General features: G+C 40.0%; 1 protein-coding gene and 1 non-coding gene across 6 annotated transcripts in view; both read left to right on the top strand.

Annotated features, from left to right (window-relative positions):
- The first annotated feature begins 7 nt into the window (after positions 1-7).
- Positions 8-24,160, top strand: part of ZFR (zinc finger RNA binding protein) — a 46,621-nt gene continuing 22,468 nt past the window's right edge. For all 5 annotated transcript variants that reach the window (XM_027709522.1, XM_027709520.1, XM_027709523.1 and 2 more), the window contains exons 1-7: positions 8-124; positions 354-438; positions 16,568-16,850; positions 18,241-18,385; positions 19,136-19,354; positions 20,480-20,730; positions 22,173-22,364. In XM_027709522.1, the coding sequence (XP_027565323.1) occupies positions 88-124; positions 354-438; positions 16,568-16,850; positions 18,241-18,385; positions 19,136-19,354; positions 20,480-20,730; positions 22,173-22,364 (1,212 nt within the window). In that variant the 5' untranslated portion in view covers positions 8-87. The remainder of the gene's footprint in view (positions 125-353; positions 439-16,567; positions 16,851-18,240; positions 18,386-19,135; positions 19,355-20,479; positions 20,731-22,172; positions 22,365-24,160) is intronic.
- On the top strand, positions 13,629-13,764 carry LOC113981865. The gene has a single exon (XR_003538553.1). It is a non-coding gene; the product is annotated as a small nucleolar RNA SNORA66 (small nucleolar RNA).

Here is a 24,160-nt window from a genome sequence, read left to right as displayed (position 1 = left end):
GGGGGGGGGGGGGGGGGGGGGGGGGGGGGGGGGGGGGGGGGGGAGAGTTAAGAGTTCACCCGCCGCCGTCGCTGCCAGGCCGGACTCATGATTCCCATATGCCCGGTAGTTTCGTTCACCTATGGTGAGTAGCGGCGCTCGGCGTGTCCGTGCGCGGGGAGGGGGCGGCGGCGGCGGGGTGGGGGGTGGGGGGTCGGTGCTGAGGCCCCAGTTCTGACCCGGCGCTCCCGCGCTGTCTCTGTCCCTTGTTCCTCTGTGTGTGTCCCCTTCTCTCCCCCCACCCGCCTCCTCCCGCCGGGCCTCCTGTCATGGCCCCGGCCGCCGCCGCCCCTCGGTCGCCGCCGCCGCCGCAGTGCCCAGCCGGCTGGGGGAAGATGCCAAAATGGCCACCGGCAACTACTTTGGATTCACCCACAGCGGGGCTGCTGCCCAGTACAGGTAACCACCGCCGCGACCCGCCCCCGGGCCCCTGTCCCCGGCCGGGACCCCGCGCAGCCCCCGCCCCTCGCCCCTCGCCCGGGTCGCCGTGCCCGGACCCTCCCGCCGCGCCTTGGGGTGCGTATCCTCAGGCTCCTCATGCTCCTCGTGCTCCGGGTGTCCCCTGGGGGAGGACGTGGGGCCGAGCACCGCGCGGCAGGAGAGGGAGGAGAGTCGGCGGCGGCATCGGGTCCCCAGGCCCTCAAATTAAAATGGCCACTTGCAGGCAGCAGCACCGGAGAGTCACCGAGTGCCGCCCCCGGGCCCGTCTGCTCCTGCGGCTCCGGGCAGCGCGGGCCCTGCTCCCCAGGGCTTTGCTGTCGGTGCGAGATGACAGAATCCTTGCTAACATAGGTCAGAACCCAGCCTGAGGGAGACGAGATGGATAAGGAGAGAGATGGAGCACGGGAAAATACAGGGGACTTGATCCAGTTGAAGTAATGTTACGATTGATGTGTCTGGGAAAGTAGAGAAGGTACTTTCCGGGCCAGGTACCTTTTAGAAATATCTCCTACTATGATTTCTAAGACCGGGAGCACGTACTGTAGTGGAACTTGAGGACCTGTGACTGTAGGCAGGTATAGATACCTGCATCTTATAGGTCTGTACAGATCTCGTATGGACACACTGCCACGAGTCTCTGTGTATTTGTTGGGTTTGTTTATCCGAATTGTGACCAGGGTGTTAAAAAGCAATTGGTAGCATCTATTATCTCACATTTTCTGACATCAGGTTGCTTAATTTGCTACATACAGTCAGGAATGCCTTCACATTTTTGGCTTGTATGGGAGTAGCACCCTAAAGTCCACATTTCAGTCTTATGTTGTTCATTCCATAAATCTGTGATAAAGACCTTCCATGACACCTATGTCTTGGCTAATGGGAAAAACAAAAGAAGAAAGCATATATATCAAGGATTATTGACAAACAAGTGCAGATGTAGGCTTCTCTCTAATAAAAATTGCATACCTGACACAGTTTCAGGAATGTACAGTTTTATGGAGGTCTTGTAATGACTCCCAGACTGGTTTTTTGCAATTATTTTTTTTCTGGAAATGGAAATGAAATACCTTAAATTTCATTTACTTCAATGTTTAATATTAAAGGAGAGGATTAAGCTTAGCTCATATTCTAGTTACTTTGAGTGCTCACAGTATGTTTCTGTGTTTATGTTTCACATGGCAGTTATAATGAATATATAGGACCTGTATATAGGGGGTTTTTAAGTATAAAAATCAAGTGAATAATAAACCAAAATCCATGTGTCTGCAGCTTTGAAGTGGAGATGAATTTTTACAATTACTTTTATTGTGGGGCTGAGATGGTCTTAAGACCCTGAACAACTTGTTTGAAATTTCTTTTTAAATTGCAATGTGAAAACATACAATTGGAGTAACATTCTAGTTCAGAACTTGTTTAGATAGCTGATCCTAAATGTGTTCTTGAGAAAATGGAAAACTGATTGTAAGAAGCTCTTTGCTTTGCTGTCACAAATACAAGATACTATTTTATTTCCTGTCAGTTAAAGACTCTACATCCTATAAATGCTGTGTGTATTTAGCACATCTGGAAGTGAAGAGACACAGCAATCAGAGTAAGAGGAGTTGTTTCCTAAGAGTGAATTTAGTATTTTGAGCATAAAACATGGGAGTCATTTAGAATGTCTGAAGGGGAGTTTACTGTCACGAAGCAGACTTGTTAAGTCCTTAGTGGTGTGTTTACAGAGTGCTACAAAATGTGTATTCCACTCCAATATATTTGGGAAAGAGATGGTGGTAGCAGGGGAAGATAGTAAGATTTAATGTTACAACAAGTCCTTTTAAATTTGTTACCAGTATTTGAAGTAACAGTTTACAGACTAAAAAAACCACTGTGTTCTTAGAAACTAGGATAATGGATAAATAAATTAATGTTTCTCTACGTAGTTAATACATAGATTAGTCTCATAAACCTACCATAAAAAAATCCCAGAAAAGCATTTCTGGATGCAGGGCTAATTTATGAATTTTTAAAAAGTTGCTAAAAATAGCAAGTTATTTTAAGAGAGCAAATCAGACACTTGCAGTTGAAGACCTTTAGTTCTTTAATATGTACCATTTAGAAGTCCTGATGCTATCGTTTTTATAGCAAGACAGGAATTTTCATAATAAACACATTATTGGTCACATTTTTGAAGGTTCTCTCTTACCAAAATGGCCGTGAAAAATTCTAGTGTATTGGAAGAATATTAGACTGCAACTTTAGAGGAATCTCAGTGCTCCCTAATGATAATATATAGAATTTTGTTGATTTCAGCTCTTAGTTCAGCTAGGTGCAAAAAAACTGCAATTCTTTTTAGCATACACACCTTTTTTGGAATATCTTGAAGGATAAATATCTTATAATATGTTAAATCTTCATTTGGAAACATGCAGAAAAGAAAAAATCCCTAAACTTTGCATCAGAAAGCAGAGAGTGTATAATAGTTTTTGTTCAATTTCAAAGAATATAACAGACTCTTCCAGTTGGAAAGGACTTGCAGTCACTGTCCAGTCCAACTACCTGACCACTATGGGGCTGACCAACTTCAGCATGTTTTTAAGGGCACTGTCCAAATACCTTTTAACACTGACTGGGGGCATTGACCACGTCTCTAGGCAGCCTGTTCCAGTGTTTGACCATCCTCTGAGCAAAAAGAGTCTCCTCTTCTCCAGGCTGAACAGACCAACTGACCTCAGCTGTTCCTCATACGGCTGAAGCCCTCCAGACCCTTATCCATCCTCATGGCCCTGCGTTGGACACTCTTTAAGAGCTTAATGTCTTTTTTATGTTGTGGTTCCCCAAGCTGCACACAGTATTCAAGGTGAGGCTGCCCCCGGGCAGAGCAGAGTGGAACGATCCCCTCCCGTGCCCAGCTGGCGATGCTTTGCCTGATGCCCCCCAGGACACAGTCGGCTCTCCTGGCTGCCAGGGCACTGCTGACTCATATTCAACTTGTCATCAGCCAGGACCTCCAGGTCCCTTTCTGTGGCACTGCTTTCCAGCATCTCATTCCCCAGTCTGTCTGTACATCCAGGGTTGCCCTGTCCCAGATGCAGAGTTTAAATCAACACTGAAAAGACTAGGGAGCTATTATTGGCATAGAATTTATGGTGTCTTCCTGGGATTCCAGTTTATCTGTGGCCTTGGTGGATCATTTAAATGCTCTCTCATGCTGCACGTGAAGGAGAAATTAAAATTTGTCCAAGTCTTAACATTAACTACTGATATTTGAAGAAGTTTTGAAGGCCAGATTGGTAGGTGCTCAGGTGTTAGATCTTGGATTTGGAAAATTCAGAAGTACTGTGTTGTTGCTGTTTAACCCCAGCCAGCAACTAAGTACTACACAGGCTCTCACTCGCTTCCCACTGGTACTGGTGGGGAGGAGAATCAGAAAAGCAAAACTCCTGGCTTGAGATAAGAACAGTTTTAATAGTTGAAACAAAATAGAATACAATAATATGAGTTATAGCAGTAATAATAATAAAAATAATAGTAGTAATGAAGAGAGTGGGGGGAATAAAACCCAAGAGAAGAAAGTGAAGCACAACACAATTGCTTATCATATGCTGACCAATGCCCAACCTGTCCAGAAGCAAGCAGCAGCTCCTGGCCAATTCCCCGTAGTTTATACACTGGGCATGATATTCAACGATATGAAATATCTCTTTGGCTATTTCTGGTCAGCTCTCTCCATGATCCCTCTTGACTTCTTTTGCAACTGCTCTCTGGCATAGCACGGGACTCTGAAAAGTCCTTGATTTAGAGTGAGCCCTGCTGAGCAACTACTAAACCATCAGTGTGTTATCAGCATTGTCCTCATACTAAATCCAAAACAGCACTAAGCCAGCTACTAAAAAAAACTAACTCCACGCCAGCCAAAACCAGGACAGGCATGCAGGAGTTAATAATATTTACCGTTGTGACAGCGTGATTGGTATTGACTAGATAAGAAAAGGAATAGATGACTGTCTTTATTAGTTCATAAATACTAATTTTCATAAAACACACTTGAAATCTTAACTTGTTTCATGTTTAATCAAAGGCAGCAAAAGAGCTAAGTGCCCTTTAAACCTGTAAATAATGTATTAGAAGTATTCTTGTTCCTTTCAGTGTTGTTGCTGCATAAAATTTCCTGCTATCCTACTCATTTAAAATTCTTTGTGTAATAGTATCATGACTTAATGAGAGAAGCGTTAGATTATGCAAATACTAATGCAGGAAATGTCTCTGAATATTGCAATACCTTTCAATTTGTGCTTTCTGCCAGTGGTGGTATTAGGGCCCAAGATTATAAACCTGCATTCAATGCAAACTTCATTTGTTATTTATTTTAGTGTCTACTAGTCCATCCATTTAGGAGCCTGAAATAAGTGTGGAATTTGGTGATACTAGACCTCATTTCTTTGTGTCTATTCAGCTTGAAATTACCATACTAATATTGGCTTGTCTTTAGCATGTAAAAAATATTAGCATGCTTGGTTCAGTGCTGGAGAGAGCCATAATATGCTTTTGTTCTGAAGTTTGCTGGTTGAAATAAGAGGATGCTGATGGAGAGATAGGGGTATTGAGTAATGTTTGGACAAAGTGTGTGAATGTGATAGTCTTGTTTATTAAACTTGTGTTATGATTTTGCCTTTTGTTAAAAAGATGAAGAATCTTTCAGTGCTTGAGTTTCATCTTAGTGATATTCATACCATGTCTCTGCTCTAGTGAGACAGGATAGTGATGGAGATGCTCGTGTAGTTAGGAGTGATTTGTTAACTTTGAATTGCCTTCAGGCAGAGTGAATATTACTAAGTGTGCTGAGCCTTCACAGATAAAGGCAATTTTAGCAGTTCAGGTTCAGAGCAGACCACAGCATCTGTGAGTTTAGGTTCAGATGCAATCTTCAAAGCAGCCATATGGAAGTGAACTCTTGCAGTTAAAGCTAGTTTGGAATTCAGCTGTAGTGCTTGATGTTAAAACATATTTAAATGAGTCTGGTGCAGAACAGCAAAGGAGGGTGAATTGCTGTGGTTGAGCGAGGTGGCTATTGAGAATTGATTGGGGGTGGAGTGTTTTTTTCACATTTGCTGGTATTTCTAATTAATTTTCCTTTTGTCTTCAGTGTCTGTCCCAGGTACCTCCTCTTCAAGTAGATACTGGTTTGAAAAGTATTCAGTCTTTCAGAGGCATTAGGACTGTAATTCACACAGGCATATAAAGTATCACTGAACGTAAGTCAGAGTTGTACTGGTAGAAACAGGTGAGGACAATACTGGGTAGATTTTCTTCTGAAGAGAGTATGTACTAGTAGACTTAAACTTATGCGGAGAAAAACATTTATTCATCTTATAGCACATACACCTTATTCTAAAATTCATGGACAGTGAAAGTAATCATAGTTTTACCATAGCAGGAAGGTAAAAACTCCAGATGCTTGCTCTGTGAATTTTATGCCCCTACTCTCTTGAGTTGCATCACATCTTGAAGCATACAGATTTTCAGCCGAGGAGACTTCAGTGAATACCACAGAGCTGTGTGGAGCTGATTCTCTTTTTGTTTAGTCTTAAGTGCTATCCTAAACATACTGTTCTAGCTTACCTAGTGTGCACAAGAAGCCTCCAGTACTGGTGTTTATGAAAGGATTTTGATAGACCTCTTTTCAAGTCAATGAGGTCCTGCTCTCAAAGGAGGTACACGAACATTGGAAAGGCAAGGAGGGGCTCTGAGCTTGTACCAGTATTGCAGTTGGCTGTAAAGGGGAGACAGGAAGAGATGGTGGTAAGGGAGGAAGAAAAGTACCTCAGGAGTCAGAGGAGCCTTTGTCATTTTAAGGAGAGAGGTCTGCCAACTAGTTGAAATTTGCAGCAGGCTCTTGCCTTTAGGAACAGAGCACTTGGGGAAGCATTTCTGTTAATGGCACAGTTATGGTTAATGGTATAGTTATGTCCTTTGAAGTTGTATCCTCAGAATGGGTTGATGATTGTAAGATTAACTCTGGGGTGTTAAATAATGTGTAAAATTTGATCTGCTTCTAAAACAAAACAGTGGTAGGTTAATGTGTTGTTACTTTATTGATGCTAGAAAAGCAAAGTAGTAGCTTAAGATAGGAAATACAGAATGTTTTAACAATTTAATACAATTTTCCATACTAGTGAAGTTTCTTTACTTTTACAGAGAATGTGCCAATTTTAGCATTTTTTCTATTTAACATCTTTATTAATGGCCCAGATGATGGGGCAGAGTGTACCCTCAGCAAGTTTGCTCATGACAAACACCTAGGAGGAGTGGCTGATGTGCCAGAGAGTTGCAGTGGCATTCAGAGGGACTTCAAACGGCTGGAGAAAGGGGCTGACAGGAATCTCAGGAAGTTTGACAAGGGGAAGTGCAAAGCTCTATATGAAAAAACAACCCCATGCGCCAATATATGGTGTGGGCCACCCAGCTGGAAAGCAACTTGGCAGAAAAAGGACCTGGGAATCCCAGTGGACACCAGACTTGAACGTGAGACAGCAATGGGTCCTTGCAGCAAAGAAGGGGAATGGCATCCTGGGCTGCATTAGTGCAAATATTGCCAGGACATTGAGAGAGGTGATCCTTCCCCTCTAATTCAGCACCAGTGAGGCCACACCTGGAATCCTGTGTCCATTTCTGTGCTTCAGTACAGGAGAGATATGGACATACTGGAGAGAGTTCAATGAAAAGCCCACAAAGATGCTGAAGGATCTGTAACTTTTATGGGGAAAAGCAAAGAGAGCTGGGATTGTTCAGCATGGAGAAAAGGAGGCTAAGGGGGATCTTCTTAATGTATATAAATACCGGAAGGAAGGATGCAGAGAGGACAGAGCCAGGCTCTTTTCAGTGGTGCCCAGTGCCAGAGTCAGAGGCAGTGGGCACAAACTGAAACACAGGAGGTTCCCTCTGAACATCAGGAAATGCTTTTATTGTGAGAGTGACTGAGCCCTGGCAGAGGTTGCCCAGGGAATTTGTTGAGCCTGCATCCTTGGAGATACTTGAAAGCTATCTGGATACAGTCTTGGGTGTCTGGCTGTAGGTGTCCTGCTTGAATGGGACTGAACCTCCAGATGATTTTCAGAGGTTCCTTCCCAGCATCAGCTGTTCTTTGATTTTGTGATTTTGACAGGGATAATGTTAGTTAGTTGGTCCTTTTCAGGCAGATGTATCTCAGTCTCAGGTCTTTTTGCCATGTATGTTACCACTGCAAACCTGGCTGTTGACTAGTCTTGAAAAAATCAGCTTTTTGAAGAAAGCAGTATAGGCAATGGGCTGTGTGTTGTGAGCAAAGGGAGGTAGATAACAGAGTGTATATTGCATCACTGTTACAGTCACTTGCAGTACGTACATGAGGAAAACATTGTGGAATTTGATTGTAATTAAATCAGGCTATGAAGCTAAATGTAAAGATTATCAATGCAGTAAGGGTGTTTTCAAAACATGGGGCTGTTCACCTTTGAGGTAAGTTATTCACAGTATATGGTTTAGCCATCTGGTAGCAGTCATTAATTTCAGTTTGTGTTGGAATGATTCGCAAAGCCTAGCCATGATGTATTGGAATGATACAAGCAAGTTCTTAGAACAAGGAAGAAGAAGGGAAACTCAAAAAAGCTACAAAGAACTGAATTTTTTAGGCTTTATGTAGTTAAACTATAGAACGCATTACTAGGAACTTCTGAAATTTAGCAGAATTCAAGAGGGGATTGCACATTTGCATGCCTTCAGGCCTCTCTTTGTATTGCTAGTGAATTGAATTACAGTGTTCTATTCACAAAACTGTAAGAATAGGAGAAAATTTAAAAATTTAATTTAAAAAATTTAAATTCTAAAAAGATATATTGAGTCTTCATCAAAATTTTTTTGCCTGCAGTGAGTGACAAGCTCTAGAAAAACAGAAGCAAAGTCACTTCTAAAGTACAACTTACTGTAGTCTGATATTTCAACATTTTATGCTGCTTGTTGTCAACTGTGCTTAGGAGGAAAAAAGTTCTCACTTTTTTCTTGTTTTTCAATTATTATTTTGTTTTTACTTTGCTCTGTCCGTGTTCCATTAGCACACCTGAAACTACATCTGACCAGTTATTCAGGAGTGCCTCCTCATGGGTTAGAATCTTTAGCAGTAGCAGATTGCACTGCTTCTAACAGTTTTTGTAGAGTTAGATCATACTTGTATCAATGTTCATATTCCCAAAAAAGCCGCAAATCTGTAGTTTTTGCTATTCATGGAATAATCTATGAAACTTCAAGAAGTCTGGCAGTTAGGTGCCATCAGATATGGTTTCCTTGATGCTAAAATGTTCAAATATTCTTAAAAGTTAGAATTTAAGAAATATATCGTAATTAGTGAGGGGTTTAATTCAAGATACTTGTATTTTAAAATTTAAGACTTGCTTTAATGTTGTGCCAAACTAGCGTGGAAATCGCTTCTTTAAATGAAAAACACCTGCAAGAAATATGTTTTAGAAGTTGTAATTTCTGAGGAAGATTGTCATTTGGATAAGAGACAGACTTGGTTTTAGGCCAAGTCTTAACTCTCTATCAAAATACCAGTCCTCAGAAAACTGAAACTAAAAAGCTGAAGATGTTCTTTGCCTCTAGGAGAGGAGTTTTCAGTGTCCAGCAACCTAAACAGAGCTGGAACAGTAGCAGCATTTGTTTGTGTGTATGCATGTTGGTTGTTCATACAGAGATGTGCCGGAGATCAGCATTTTTTTCTTCAGGTTATGTGCACATGAGTAACAATTAATTTTCTTTTTTTTTAATTAAATGACTCAATGTGATCAAAAGCAAGGCTTATAGGGAACCTTTTATGTGTTTCCTCCATATAGAGCTTTTATATGCTGTATATCTTAGTTGGAAATAGACTGCATTTTCCTGAAAATGTGTTATTTCTCTGACAGTAATTGCTACAGATAGTTCATCAAATTTCTTAATGCATGACCTACTCCACAAATATTTTCATGTGGAAAATAAAATATCTTAAAATCTTTAGTTATCTGGCAAAGTAGATATTTTCTTTTATTGTTAACATGCAAAAAATAAAGCTTTCTACTTTCAATTCAGTTTTTTACAAAAAAAAACCCTAAATTTTTTTTTCTAGGAAAGGGTAATAGCTGGAAATGAAAAAAATCCATGACCCAAGTGTGTTACAGAAGACAATTCAATATTTGTTTCATAATTGCTCTTAATTTTCTGTCATTCATGGGTAATCCAGACCTTCTATCAGTGTTGTTACTTGAAAGTAACTAACAAGGGTTTTGCTGTATTCTATCTAATAGTTAAAACAAGTTCTTATCTAAGCTTTTTTGTCGAATAATGTTGCTCACTTACAAACCTACCTTATATAGCTATTTAAGTTAGACAAATGTGGTTTTGGGACTGGAGAACAATGTTTTGCCAAGTAGACACCAGTACCTCATTAATTGGTATTGATGAGCAATTTCTGCCTCCTAGCCAGCTTCTGTTTTAAGTGTGTTCCCAGATTATTTTTTTTTTGCTTTTCAAGGCCATATTTCTTTTTCTGTATCAAAAACACTGCTATAGTTTTCTTGCTAAAGATTTTTGTGCAGCTCAGAAAAGGTTGTTAATTGCTGCTTGAGTGTTCTGATTTTTGGCAGGGAAAATAAAAGTTACCAACAGAATTATGAAATTAATCTAGTTACTTTAATAACAAATATTGATGGCTGACACCTTCTGAGAGCTTATTCTCAGGGTGTGGACTTTTTGTGGCTGATGTTTTAATACAACTTGGCCAAATGTAAGTGTTCAGGGTAGGATTTTCCTGGCTAAGTATCTATCTAGAATTACATTGGTTTTTTTTAAAGCCGTGCTGTAGCTTGTTTGATTTTGTGGTGTAGAATTGAGCAGGGAGATCTTCATAACTCTTTGGTGTCTTGGTGTTTTGGAATGGAGACTTCGCAAATGAGAAAAATATCTTTACATATTACACTGGTTTAGAGTGATAGTTCTGAGTGTACACAACAGGTCAAATGCTGGTCGAATACCATGGAAACATCTGCTGTATTACTCTTATATCCAACTTTGAAAGTATTGGGGCAAAACGTGCACCTGCTTTGAGAAAAGGTGCTTGCACTTGGTGAAGGGAGTTCTGTGCACAAGACAGCAATATGGGCAAGGCCAGTTTTTGCTGTTGCCTTTGCTCTGGGATAAATTCTGCAGGACTGTGAGACAGTGTGGCCCCTGACTCCCACCCCCAGAAAATCAGATTGTCGTGGAATTAGAGATTACTGTGGAGAAAGATACGCAGTCACAGCTCACTGCAGTCAGTCTTATCCAGGAGGTTTAATCTCGTAGTGATATTTTTGCAATATGGCACTTGTTCTGATACTAACACCACAGAAAGATTAGTATTTCCTGTTAGTGTCAGTAGAAATTAGAATAGAAGTTAATCAAAGATTTGAGTCAAAGGTGCTTTACAAAAAATACTTTTCTCGTGCACTGTAATACAATATTTGTGAATAAAGAATTCTGTCGTTCTTGAGGTTATTTAGTTAGAATGTGGACAATGAGGGCAAGTTAAGTGTGCACTGGGGTGTGAAACTTTTGAATAGAGGTGACCTTATTTAAGAGAAACAAGTAGAAAGCATGGGTAAATAGTGATATGCATGTGGAAAAGCAGGTAAGGAGAGACAAAGCACATTAGGTAGGGTCCTGCAGGTGACCTTTTGTAGTTGACCGGAGCATACCTACAGAACTTGAAGCAGAAAATTGAGTGTAACATGCACTTTAACCTGGTTCTGGATGGGATAGTGAAAATGCTGTGACGGGGATATCTGAACTGGAAGAGCATTGAAGAATGTATTCTTCCTAGAAAATAGAAATAAAGTCAGCGTGGTGGGAAAGCACTGCTATTATTATTATAAGCTAAAGAAATAGGAGTAGTTATCGTAAAATGTGTTATTTTTGAATGAAAATTTCTGGTGGAAGGGCTAATATAGTAGCAATACAGAAGAGTACAATTTGAAGGTACCCATAACTTCTTAAAGATGTATGTTTATTTTGAAAGTAAATTTAAAGACTGTAAGAATTGTTACGTGGAGTTACATTGAATTGAATGGTCAGAAACTGGATCTGCCTTATATAAATGTTGGTCTAGAGCTCATCTGTGTTTGAAACTGGAACTTCTATAAACTAAGGAAAAAATTCTCAACAGGGTGCTCGAATATTGTGTGCTGATTTTGGCTGGGGTAAAGTTAGTTTTCTTCATGGTAGCTGATATTAGGCTGTGTTTTGGATCTGTTCTGAAAAGAGTGTTGATAACAGAGAGATGTGTTCATTACTGCTGAGTAGGACTCACTGAGCCAAGGCCTTTTCTGTTCCTCGCCCCACCCCACTAGCAAACAGGGAGACTGGGGGAGCACAAGAAATTGGGAAGGGACACAGCTAGGACAGCTGACCCCAGCTCACTAAAGGGACTTTTCATACCATGGCACCATCTCAGCCATAAAACTGGGGGAAGAAGGAGGAAGGGGGTGACATTCAGAGTGATGGCATTTGTCTTCTCAAGTAACCATTACACATGATGGAACCCTGCTTTCCTGGGATGGCTGAGCACCTGCCTGCCAATAGGAAGTGGTGGATGAATTTACAGAATCACAGAATCATAGAATCATTAAGGTTGGAAAAGACCTCCAAGGGCATCAAGTCTGTCCTTTGACCAAACACCACCATGTCAGCTAAACCATAGCACCAAATGCCATGTCCAGTCATTTCTTGAACACTTCCAGGGACAGTGACTCCACCACCTCTGTGGGCAGTCCCTTCCAATGCTTAACCGCGCTTTCAATGAAGAAATTGTCACTGATGTCCAACCTGAACCTTCCCTGGCACAACTTCAGACCACATCCTCATGTTCTGTTGCTTGTTCTCTGGGAGAAGAGACCAACTCCCACCTGGCTACAACCTCCTTTCAGATTGTTGTGGAGAGTGATAAGGTCACCCCTGAGCTTCCTCTTCTGCAGGCTAAACATCTGCAGCTCCCTCAGCTGCTCCTCATAGGACTTGTCTCCAGACCCTTCCACACTCCACTGCCCTTTTCTGGACACACTCCAGCACCTCAGTGTCTTTCTTGGAGGGGCCCAAAGCTGGACACAGGAGTCGAGGTGTGGCCTTACCAGTGCTGAGTACAGGGGGACAATCAGTTCCCTGGTCCTGCTGGCCATACCATTTCTGATCCAAGCCAGGTGCCATTGGCCTTATTGGCCACCTGGGCACATGCTGGCTCATGTTGAGCGGCTTTCAACCAGCTCCTTTTCCATGGCAGCTTTCCAGGCACTCTGCCCCCAGCCTGTAGCACTGGTTGAGGTTATTGTGACCCAGGAACAGGACTTGGCAATTGGCCTTGTTGAACCTCATACCTTTGGCCTCGGCCCATCGATCCAGCCTGTCCAGATCCTTGTGCTTGTGTGCAAGACTTTTGCTTTCCCTATTAAACTGTTTTTATCTCAACTGACAAGCTTTCTCACTTCTACTCTTCCAGTTCTCTCCCTGCTTCCACTGTGGTGGAGCGAGTGGGAAGCTTTTTGGGGCTGAGTTGGCAGCTGAGCTTAAACCATGGCACATTGGAACAGGTTGTCTAGAGAAGTTTTGCAATTTCCATTTTTAGTGATGAAGAGAACCTGACTGGACAAAGCCCTGAGAAATCTAACTTTGAAATAAGCTGTGTTTTGAGCACTGGGTAGGAACAGATGACTTCCAAATCTTTGATTAAACCTTAATTATTCTGTGATTTTTAAGCTCCACCTACTTAATAAAGCAGATTGGACCCATAAAAACAGATAATGCTAGGATAGGTATACAGATGAAGATAGAGTGAAATAGGGAGTCCGGCAAAATAGTCTAGAAGGAGGTAAGTTCATCTCAGCAAAAGTGATAAGGCACTAATCACCAAACAAGGACAAGAACTCTTGTAAGTTAAATGAAGAAGTTGGCACAAAGTTATTTTTATGTAAATTAATTCCATGAAAATGTCTGCTCATCTTAATGTTAAAAGACCACGGGGAGAAGAATGTCACAAATTTAGACAAGATGTCACTGTGAGTTTCTGTAACATAATGTAACATAACTTTTAGGAAGGAAGAAGCAGTCAGTTCTAGAATACTTTTCTTGCAGTCTTGGAAACTCAATCACCAGCTCTGGGTGATGTTGCAGAGGCAAGGGAAGCGGGTTTGCTAAAATTAACATGGACATAGAACTGTATTACCCTTAGAAATCAAATTATTTGGGCTGTTGTTCTATGCCACAATAAGGAATTTTGATGCACAAGAAATGAAACTGTTTGTACTATAATCTTGTTAATAGTTCTACCGGTAATGATAGTAATTTCTTCACAATATTAAATACAGAAAACTATCAGGTATCTTTAATCATACATATTCTGAGAACAAAAGCATTTTCTTTGATAAATAAACAGGCACTGTTATTTTGTAGTTTGTTGTGAACTCTGTATCATATTTTATAATAGTGACTTAAACTCAGTGAAGCTTGGAAGAGCCAAGCTAGTGCTTTTGCACAGGTCTTTATCCTGCTCCCATTTTCTCCCCATTTTCCTATATATATGACTTACATGGGTTCTGGCACTCAGCAGACTTACTTTGTAAGCTCCAATGTTTCTTAATCTTTCTGCCATGTTAGAAAATGACTCCAGCAAAAAACCCTCTCTTTGTTTTCTTCTAGATTAATGAGTTAATAAATCAGTGCACTGAGTGGCTTGACAAGTAGCAGAATTAGCACCAGGGATGAAATAAGATGGCTTAGGTTTGGGAAAGAATAGTGTGCAGTGAGATTTGCCTTGTTGGCAATAGTGGACTGTTGGTGTGTTCAGCTGCAGTCTGAGTTAAACAGTCTGCTGTCTGTTTACTCAGTTTAATGTAGTTTTAGGAAATATATATGATAGTGATAATTACTTCAGAATTTGTGAATATTTTATGCTTCTGTACTGTTAGCTATGGAGATAATGCAGCCTAATTTTATAGACTGTCATTCACTTTTACCATCATAAACTGGTTTTCCTGAATTTTGTGGTGGAGTCTAGTTCTCACCTTAAATGAACAGAGAATCTTCCTATATACATCAAGTAGGAGGAATTGTTTCAAGCAGTGATGGGATTTACATCAAAGTGGTTTAGTCTTTTCCTTCTACTCTTAGGCTAATAAATTGAAAATAATATGAAACATAATTGTGAGTACAGCTCACAACTGGATTAAAATTGGGTAGAATGCAAGTGGTCTTTTGAGCACTCAGGGACCTGTGATAGGCAGAAGGTTGAGTCCAGGCATGTAAGTCCAATAGCAGTAAAATTTTCTCTGTTTCTGCTGTGAGAATGCTGATGGGCGGGGAGGGGCAGTTGTTTTGTTTTGTTTAATTGAAGTAGATGGGTTCCACTGTAACTGAAATGACAAGATAAGGTTTTCTAAAACTAAATTAAAAAAACGTACTGAACACAAAGGAGTTGTGGAAATGTCTTTTGCAAAGCTAATAATAGATACAGTTAAAAGGTGCTTTGTTTCTGTCAGAGGGAATACTGCAGACATTAGGAAAAAAATAGTGTAACTTGTTCCTTTTGGTTTTGAGCATAACCATATTTCAGTTCCACTGTGCTGCTGAGTGTGTTTACTTCAAATGAGATTTCATTTTTCTATTTTCTGAAAAGCAGGGGATACTACCTCTGTACTAGGCATAGAGTTGTTTTTGCAATACCTTCTAATAGTGCTATGGTGATTTTAAACCCTACAGAGATTCTTAGCTGTTATTGAACAACAGTGCAGAGAGTGTATTAAAAATTTAGAATTATCACTGAATCCTCACTTGATGACATTGTTCCAGATGGTGATATTTTGCCTGCTTTGCTTTATTTGTTTAAAAATCAAAATAGCTATTCTAAGCTTCTAAAAATAATCCACAGTTGTACAACATCACGCAGAGTTATGCATCAGTACAGGACAATGATATTAGTTTCTGTTCAAGTAATTAAACCTTGAAGCCATTATTTTTGACTTCTGCTGTTAGTATTTGCTCATTCTTAGTGTATGTCCACATATTAGTGCCCTACCTGCAAATTTTAGAGAGCCAGATTAGTCACAGCATGTGCCTGGAAGGTTGCCAGAGCTCTGGTGCCAGTCTTTTTGCTCGATAAGACTGACTGTTCTTTTGATGCTTCATGTTGTGTCAGTGGAATTCTGCACGAGCAAGTGGGGCCAGTTTTTACAATTCTAAACTTCTGTGGGAGAAGTCCCCTATCAGAGGTGTCTATTTAAGTAAATGCAACAGTTCTGAGCTAATTTTCATGGAAGTCTTCATTAAATCATATTACTTGAATATGGTTTCATGGAAGACTTCATGCTAGTACAGGTCATAAATAAGCTCTGACAGAAAAGTGGCATCCTTCTTAATTTGACACGTGTCAGTTTTGTGGAAGAACCACTAAAGCATTTTAAAACTTGCCAGTCATGAAAAGATAACAGTTGAAGACTATTACATTATTTTGAATGAAGGACTTGTTCCACTGCTTAGAAAAAACCCAGCACAAACCCCTCCTTGCTAAGAAAATCTTCACCTGCATATGTCAAAAAACTGTGATGATAGTACAAGGAGTAATGGGTAAAAACTGAAAGAGGGAAAATTTGGGTTAGATATTAGGAAGAAATTCTTTACTGTGAGGCTGGTGAGACACTGGCATGGGTTTCCCAGGGAGGCTGTGGAAGCCACAACCCTGGCAGTGTTCAAGGCCAGGATGGATAAGGCCTTGAGCAACCTGGTCTAGTGGGAGGTGTCCTTGCCTATGGCAGGGGGGTTGGGACTAGACGATCTTCAAGGTCCCTTCCCACGCTTTAACATTCTGTGATTCTATTCTGTCGATCCACAGAACCTTCAGAACGATGCAGCCTTTTTCGTTAGGGTGGCAGATGGTTAATAAGAGCATGCACAGGTAGATAGCTGCTCCAGGTCTGTCTGTAGAACAGACAAGTATTAATCAAATCTGGGTTTTTGAAATGTGTGGGCATTGGCTTTGTATGTTGGAATAATTTACTTACTGTTCTTTTTCTCAATGCAGCCAGCAGCCAGCCTCGGGTGTAGCCTATTCCCATCCGACCACAGTTGCCAGCTACACTGTGCACCAGGCGCCGGTGGCTGCGCACACGGTCACTGCAGCCTATGCCCCGGCAGCAGCCACGGTGGCCGTGGCCAGGCCAGCCCCTGTGGCTGTTGCAGCTGCTGCCACAGCTGCTGCCTATGGAGGGTATCCCACGGCACACACAGCCACGGATTATGGCTACACACAACGCCAGCAAGAGGCCCCACCACCACCGCCTCCTGTCACCACTCAGAATTACCAGGTGGGTTCCTGTTGTGTGGTATTTAAATGATAATTTTAAAAGAGAAAGGCTGTTTGGAAAAGAAAATGGGATTTTGTGAAGCTGCTGCTGTAAAGAGTAGCACTGACTTGTCTCAGCTAAGTGATGTTCGAGTGGTGTGCAGTAAAATGGGTCATGGAACTGATGTAGCTGAAAAGACTGTTCCAGTAAAAATTTTCAATGGAGGTAGAATAGTTCCTTTGGCAGATTCCTAGGTGCCATAGGAGTTGTAGTACCAAGCCTAGAAGGATAGAAGATTGCTCTAGAAGATAAACTACTCTGTAAATAGCTTTTGGGTGCCCTCTGTGAGATCCCTGCCTAACCTGCTGTGGATACAGGCTTCTGCAAATAGGAGCTTTGTCCCTTTTCATTGTCCCTGTATCTCGTTTCAACTGTTTAGTCCTAAACTTATCAAGGCATTAGCTAGGTTCTAATTAACAGCTTAGTTTGTCTAAAAGGACTGTATTATTACTGCATGTTCTCAATTCTTTTGCACAGTTCCTCTAATTTTTTGCATATTGTAATTATGGGGTCAGTTAATAGACAACAAAGGGAGACTCCAAAATATATAAAATAATTCCTGTTCACATAGGTTGAATGGAAAAAGGATTTTATGTTATATTTCTTGGAATTACAAAAGATTTTTGTACATTAATGTATTTCAGCTCTAGTGGTTCATGCCTTGCTACTCCTCAGTTGACCAACTCTTTGTGCTTTACCACAAACACTGTCAGGATGAGAGAATATGTATACATATATGTACAGTGGCTTCCAGGTCATTTCCTTCTAAACTTACTAGACATCTCCAATGTTTTAAACGTGTCACATGGGCCATTTGCCTTGCTTTTATAAACAACTTATGGTTCGGTAATGGGAAAAAGGCTTTACAAGTACCACCTTCACACTCCAAAAAACATAACCAAGAACAATGTTGTTAGTGATAGGATTTTTAAAGCCAATTTAGGCTCATGTTTCTAACCTTGTGAATTTATGGGGGTTGTAGGAATTTACATTTTACGGAGATCTGTTGTGGGTTTTCACTTCATATTTTACAGAAATAGAATCTGATACAGTCATTATTAAAAACTAGTGAGATTAGATGTTTTTGAAAAACAAAAATAATTAGGTAGGGAAAGTGATATAATAGCGTGAGGTTAATTCCTGTATTAAGTCTATAAAAGACCAGTGTGGTTGCTTCAGACCTGAAGTACCTTTAAAGTTAAATTTAATTTCTTTAATGCATTTTTTTGTATATACTCTATAGGTAGATGGGGGGGGTTAATTCTGCTTTAGTAGGCCAGAAGAAAATGCTAACGACTTTTATTATTCTAGATAGATACCTAAAGGTGATATCTCTGTTTTGAATTCTTAGGATTCCTATTCCTACGTTCGATCTACTGCCCCAGCTGTAGCTTATGACAGCAAACAATATTATCAACAGCCGACAGCGACCGCGGCAGCCGTAGCTGCTGCTGCCCAGCCTCAGCCCTCAGTGGCTGAGTCCTACTACCAGACAGGTGGGTGTCATGGTTTACACTGCTCTCCTTGTTCGCAGCCTGTCAACTACTGTAATACCTTAAAAACAGTTGTTTGAGTATTTCACTTTTTAGTTTTGTCACATAGTTTCTGTCAATGTGTTGAAAAATTTTCCGCACCTAGAGCTTCAATGCTATTGTGACATTGCCATAAGTAGCTGCCTCTCAGGTTTGGATTATTACCAAGTAGACTCAAAACATACCTCTAGGCAAAGTTCTTATTGATTTGTCTAGAAAACTTGCTGAAGTAGGTTCAGATGATAACTTGATTAGAATTAGTCTTTTAAGTCTTTAGTTACTTCATTTGTGTAATTCTTTAATTATTCGCATCATGATTGCTACAAATCATCAATCCTATTTAGTTTTTTTTACTTCACTTAAAAATAAGAGGAAAGTTTAGGTGTGTGCTTTGGTTTAGTAAAACCATTGGTTAACAAGGTTGTTTAAAAACATAGTAGCACAGTTAAAAATAAATAATAAAATTGAGGCTTACTAGTGTGAGCTGTGACATGGTTCAGTCGTTGTTTGATGCGTGGTATGCAATGCATAACCATGACAACCCAATGTACAACACTAAAAAGCAAAACAAATGAAACAAAGAAACCAAAGCAAAGCCCCACTTTTTACACATTTGTTCACCAGCATGCTTTTAATTATCCCATAGTGTGGTTTGCATTTCATTCAACTAAAACCCATCAATCTTTGTACACTTACATTTTCTATCCTAATTAGCTCCGAAAGCAGGATATAGCCAAGGGGCAACTCAGTACACCCAAGCCCAGCAAACACGACAAGTGACAGCTATAAAACCTGCAACCCCAAGTCCAGCAACAACTACGTTTTCCATCTATCCGGTGTCCTCAACTGTGCAGCCAGTGGCAGCTGCAGCCACTGTTGTTCCATCCTACACTCAAAGTGCGACATACAGTACAACGGCAGTGACTTACTCTGGTAAGAATTTTGCATGTTTTGTTACTGGGATCTTTGCAATTGTTGCAGGAGAGACTTTCAATACGCAGAATTTTAGCAGTTTGTGTTCAATTACATCATAGTCTACTGAGAAATATCAACCAGTTAAATCATTGTAATTTTGTTGTATCTTTAGAAGAGGTTTGGTGTCTTATGTGCCTCTTTGGTTATATGTGAGAGTATACAAGTGGCATTGCTACATGAATGGTAACTTACTGTAAGAATTGAAAGGAAAAGATGGGGGATAGAAAAAATAAGGAAGTGCATCCACACAAATGGTACCCTTGGGAATTGGGAAGGGAGCATGCAGTTACAGAGACAGTTCAATATAAATCTTTTAAAATTGGGCTGTCTTGACCCAAAATGGGATGACAATGGGTGCTGAAAAAAAGACTGTCATTCAACCATTAAGAATCCAGAAAGTAGTTACTGAGGAAAATGTGTTAACTTTGTAGCCAGATGATAATCAGCTGGCATGTTACAGCTACTTTGAACTTTTTGTTTTCTGTTTAAAAAGGGATTTTAGTACTTCCTCGAGACAGAGCCCAGTTTTCTTCATTTATTCAACTGATACTAGAAATCAAGAACTGCATAACCAAGCTTTAGTGAGCAAGCAGCTTCTCTGCACTAAAAGAACTTAAATCAGTGTAATAGGATGTAATAGTAGTAGACATTCTGTCTTTTATCTTCATTTTTTCCCTTTCTTCTACATTATATCAGTCCTCCTTGCTGTTTGGAAACTTGAACAGCAAATCTGGTTCTGGAAGATTGCTTTCTTCAGGTGGCCTTTGATAAACCTTGTTCCATCATACCCAATTTTACCAGATGTGCCAAGAAATTTCAGATGTTCAGGGATGCATTTATATATCTAACATAACTGTTTGTCTGCAAAGATATGTCTAAAATTGAAAATATTCTGGTACAATTAGTATCTCTGTATTTGTGTACTGTGAAACATGAAGCGAAATTCAGACTGCCTGACAAGATTTCAGTAAATTATTTGTCTTGTCCTGCCCCTCTGTTATGCAACATGATTTGAATTAGTATATTATGTAGTTGATCCATGATACCCAGTGATGTAACATTTGTTTTATTTTGATTTGTGAGGTACCTCTTACTCTGGTTATGAAGCTGCAGTGTATTCAGCCGCATCGTCCTATTACCAACAACAGCAGCAGCAGCAACAGAAACAGGCGGCGGCAGCAGCTGCTGCTGCTGCTGCAACAGCTGCTTGGACAGGGACCACCTTTACTAAAAAGGCACCATTCCAAAATAAGCAACTGAAACCAAAACAACCTCCCAAACCGCCCCAGATCCACTACTGTGATGTTTGCAAGATCAGCTGTGCTGGACCACAGGTACCTGTATTATATAGTTTTCTACTATGCACTTTATTCATGATTGCTTCAGCTAAAAATCTGACCCTGTTAAGAGTCGTAGAATCGTTAAATGGCCTGAGTTGGAAAGGCCATCTCATTCCAACACCCCTGCCATGGACAGGGACACCTTCCAAGCAACAGGTTGCTGAGAGCCCCACCCAGCCTGGCCTTGAACACTTCCAGAGATGGGGCATCTATAGCTTCTCTGGGCAAAAACTGTTCCAGTGCCTCCCCACCCTCACAGTAAAGAATTTTTTTCTAATATCTAAACTACTCTTTTTCAGTTTGAAGCCATCCCCCATTATCATGTCATTGCATGCTCCTGTAAAAAGTCTCTTTCCATCTTTCTTGTGGGCTCCCTTCAGGTACTGGAAGGCCCCAATTAGTTCACCCCAAAGCATTTTTTTTTCCAGGCTGAACAAACTGAATTCTCTCAGCCTTTCCTCTGAGGAGAGGTGCTCTATCCCTCTAATCAGGAGTATGTGTTAATTTTTGAAAATTTGATTCTATACTTATACTAAAGGAATAATTAAATGAAAATGGGCACTATTATAGAAAGAGGTCCTATGAGAAGACAAAAGGATAGATCCCTGAGCTTGTGCAGAGAAGCTTCACTTGTGTTTTGGACTTCAGAATTATTTGAAACTTTGAATTTGATTTACTTCTTTAGCATGGCAAACTTCTCAGAAAATACTTTTTTGAAAGCTATGGAATTACATTAATTATGTGAGTGGTAAGCTTGAAAATTTATTCTTCACTGTATTTTAGCATTCCCCTTTAGTTTCACAGTGGGTACAAGTGCATGGAAAATAAGATACCAAGTCATGCAAAGTGTTGGCTAAGAAGTTCCTTTTTTTTTTACATAAACTTGTCATTATTTCCCGCCCTGTCTGCTCCCTAGATTGCCAGTGTTAATATAGGAACTCAGATCAGCTTCTGCATCACATTTTCAATACAGCTTTATTTATGCACTGCCTTCTTTTAAATTGATTTTTCTGGTTATCTGGATACACCTGATCCCTGTGGTCTTATAAGTTAGAGGAAAAACCAAAATCAAGAATAATTGAATGCAGTGCAGGAATGCAGTGCAGGAAACTGTGGTTTTCTGATCATACCAAGTTTTCAGTGGTAGTATCTGTTGACCACTGCTTGACTGGGGAAGGGAGAAATTAGAGAAGGAAAGCCTATGTTGTTTTACCTAACCGTGGGATCCTGGTGGTAGAGAAGAAAATTTACTTGTCTTGGAAGTGGCCTATTAATACCTGAAAACATGTCATACAGAGGAAATGTTCAGAGTAGAAAGTGTTTCCTAGGTAAAGTGTATGTTTTTTATGCTATGTTGTATATTACACGTATTCACATGAATGACGAATGAGCAGTACAAAGACAGATGACTCCGTGTGTGTTGTTTATTTAAACAGACTTATAAAGAACACTTAGAAGGCCAGAAACACAAAAAGAAAGAAGCAGCATTGAAAGCTTCCCAGAACACCAATAACAACAGTACTTCTGCTCGTGGAACTCAGAATCAGTTGCGCTGTGAGCTTTGTGATGTGTCTTGTACAGGGGCAGATGCTTATGCTGCCCATATCCGTGGAGCCAAGCATCAGAAAGTAAGAGTTTTCTCTTGTTCTTACTATGCAAGACAGTGTCTATATTTCTTTCCATCATTTTTTCTCATCTTAAGAAAGGAGAAGATAGGCAGAAGCAATATAACTTGAATTATTTTGTTTAAAGATGTATACTACTTCTTTTTGTTTCGAACTTGTCTTTAAGCTCACTATTGGAAAGGCCTTGCTGAAAGAAAGGGGGGAAAGTATTGCCATGACAATAATGAGAAGAGGATGTCTTGGGAAAACTATGTAAATTGTAGGAGGAGATGTGGATTAAGATGAGGAAAAGAGTCACTGAGGACATGGGGTACCACGCTTGTGCCCTGTAACTGTTTTCAAGACTTCTTGAGATTCATCCCACTTGTCTGGTGCTGTGAAGCTTTCAGTGCTCTTTGAAACACTGTAAGCTGAGACAGTGCCAAGAAACAGGAGTATTATACATCACTCCTTGGTAATTCTTGCAAAGAAAATTATCATATGGGAGCAAGGAACAATGTCCTGTAATAGACTTTACAATGCATATGCTTGGAAGACTTCTGGTATGCATGTTTTTCCTACTGTTTTGGGTGCATTTAGGTGGGCATTCTGGAATGAAGTCTGTGGGCTGCACTGTGAAGCATTGTGACCTGTGTTTTAAATTTGGCCATACAACAGTAAATGCAGTAGTAGGGTAGAATGTGTGTTTTATATTACAGATTTTCCTCATAACTCTGGAAAGATTAATGTCGCTAACAAATACAGTATTAATACTCAGCTTTTGTAGCTCTTTGCATCTCAGAACACAGGCATCAGTAACATTGTTCCTATTGAAATAAATCTCATAGCAGATTTAACATAAATTTCCCACAAGACAGACTTGTCTGGTGTTTTGTTCTTTCTTTAATAAATTGGACCATTACTTTTTTGGGTTGTACCCAATAACTCCATAGTTATATGGAGTATAGTATATGTTATCCTTATGAATTTGGATGTAGTTTTCTCTTTCTGATAGTTATTCACTAACCACTGCTCTTTTAGGTTCTTACCAGTGTAAAAATGAAGTCTGAAAGGACTCTATTTCTGTGGTAACTGAAGAACTGTGTTCATTCTACTGGAAAAAAAAGTAATTTTAAAGAGTTGCTTGAACTTAAATTTATAGTATTGTGTGACATTAATATGTCTGTATTCTGATAGGGAACATAAAAACTAAGAACGAAAACCTAAGAAATTAATTTATATAGTCATGGGCATATCATGCTTGTGTACACGTGTTTGCATTTAAGGCATGTCTCAGAGATTGTTTTTACTCCTATTTTCAAAACCCAGTCTTTAGTTTTGGTTTTGCATGTTTTCTTCTTACGGACTACATGGATTGCTTTTCCAGGTGATGGTCAGCAGTCACCAAAAAGAAGTCTTATTCTGTCAGGCATGTTGTGGAAAGACCTCTGCTTATTACTTCTAAGAATAAGCATGTACCTCTTTACTATGTAAGAGATACTAAAGAACTCTGAAATACCTCTTCCATCCTCTTTAACTATTTCTGTACATGTACCTTTTTCTCTTCTTAAACTAAAACAAAACAAAACACTTTTGCCCAAGGAAGCTCTTCAGTTTTGCTAGATGAACTGGAAATTCTTTCAATATGAATACTCTTAAAATGTAGCAATTGAAAGAGATAGTGTTGTTCAATTTAATTAATTACTTAAATAGTTAGATTAGTTACAAATACTGTTTGGAACCAAAATAGTTCAATGTGCTACACTTTTGGAGGGAGAATAAAAAGCAACCAGACAACAAAACAGACACATTGAAACAAT

Source organism: Neopelma chrysocephalum, unplaced genomic scaffold (genome assembly GCF_003984885.1).
Source record: "Neopelma chrysocephalum unplaced genomic scaffold, ASM398488v2 Primary Assembly neopelma1_96780, whole genome shotgun sequence".
Taxonomy (NCBI): domain Eukaryota; kingdom Metazoa; phylum Chordata; class Aves; order Passeriformes; family Pipridae; genus Neopelma; species Neopelma chrysocephalum.
Note: the sequence above shows the minus strand (reverse complement) of the source record. Positions and strands in the feature narration are given on the sequence as shown.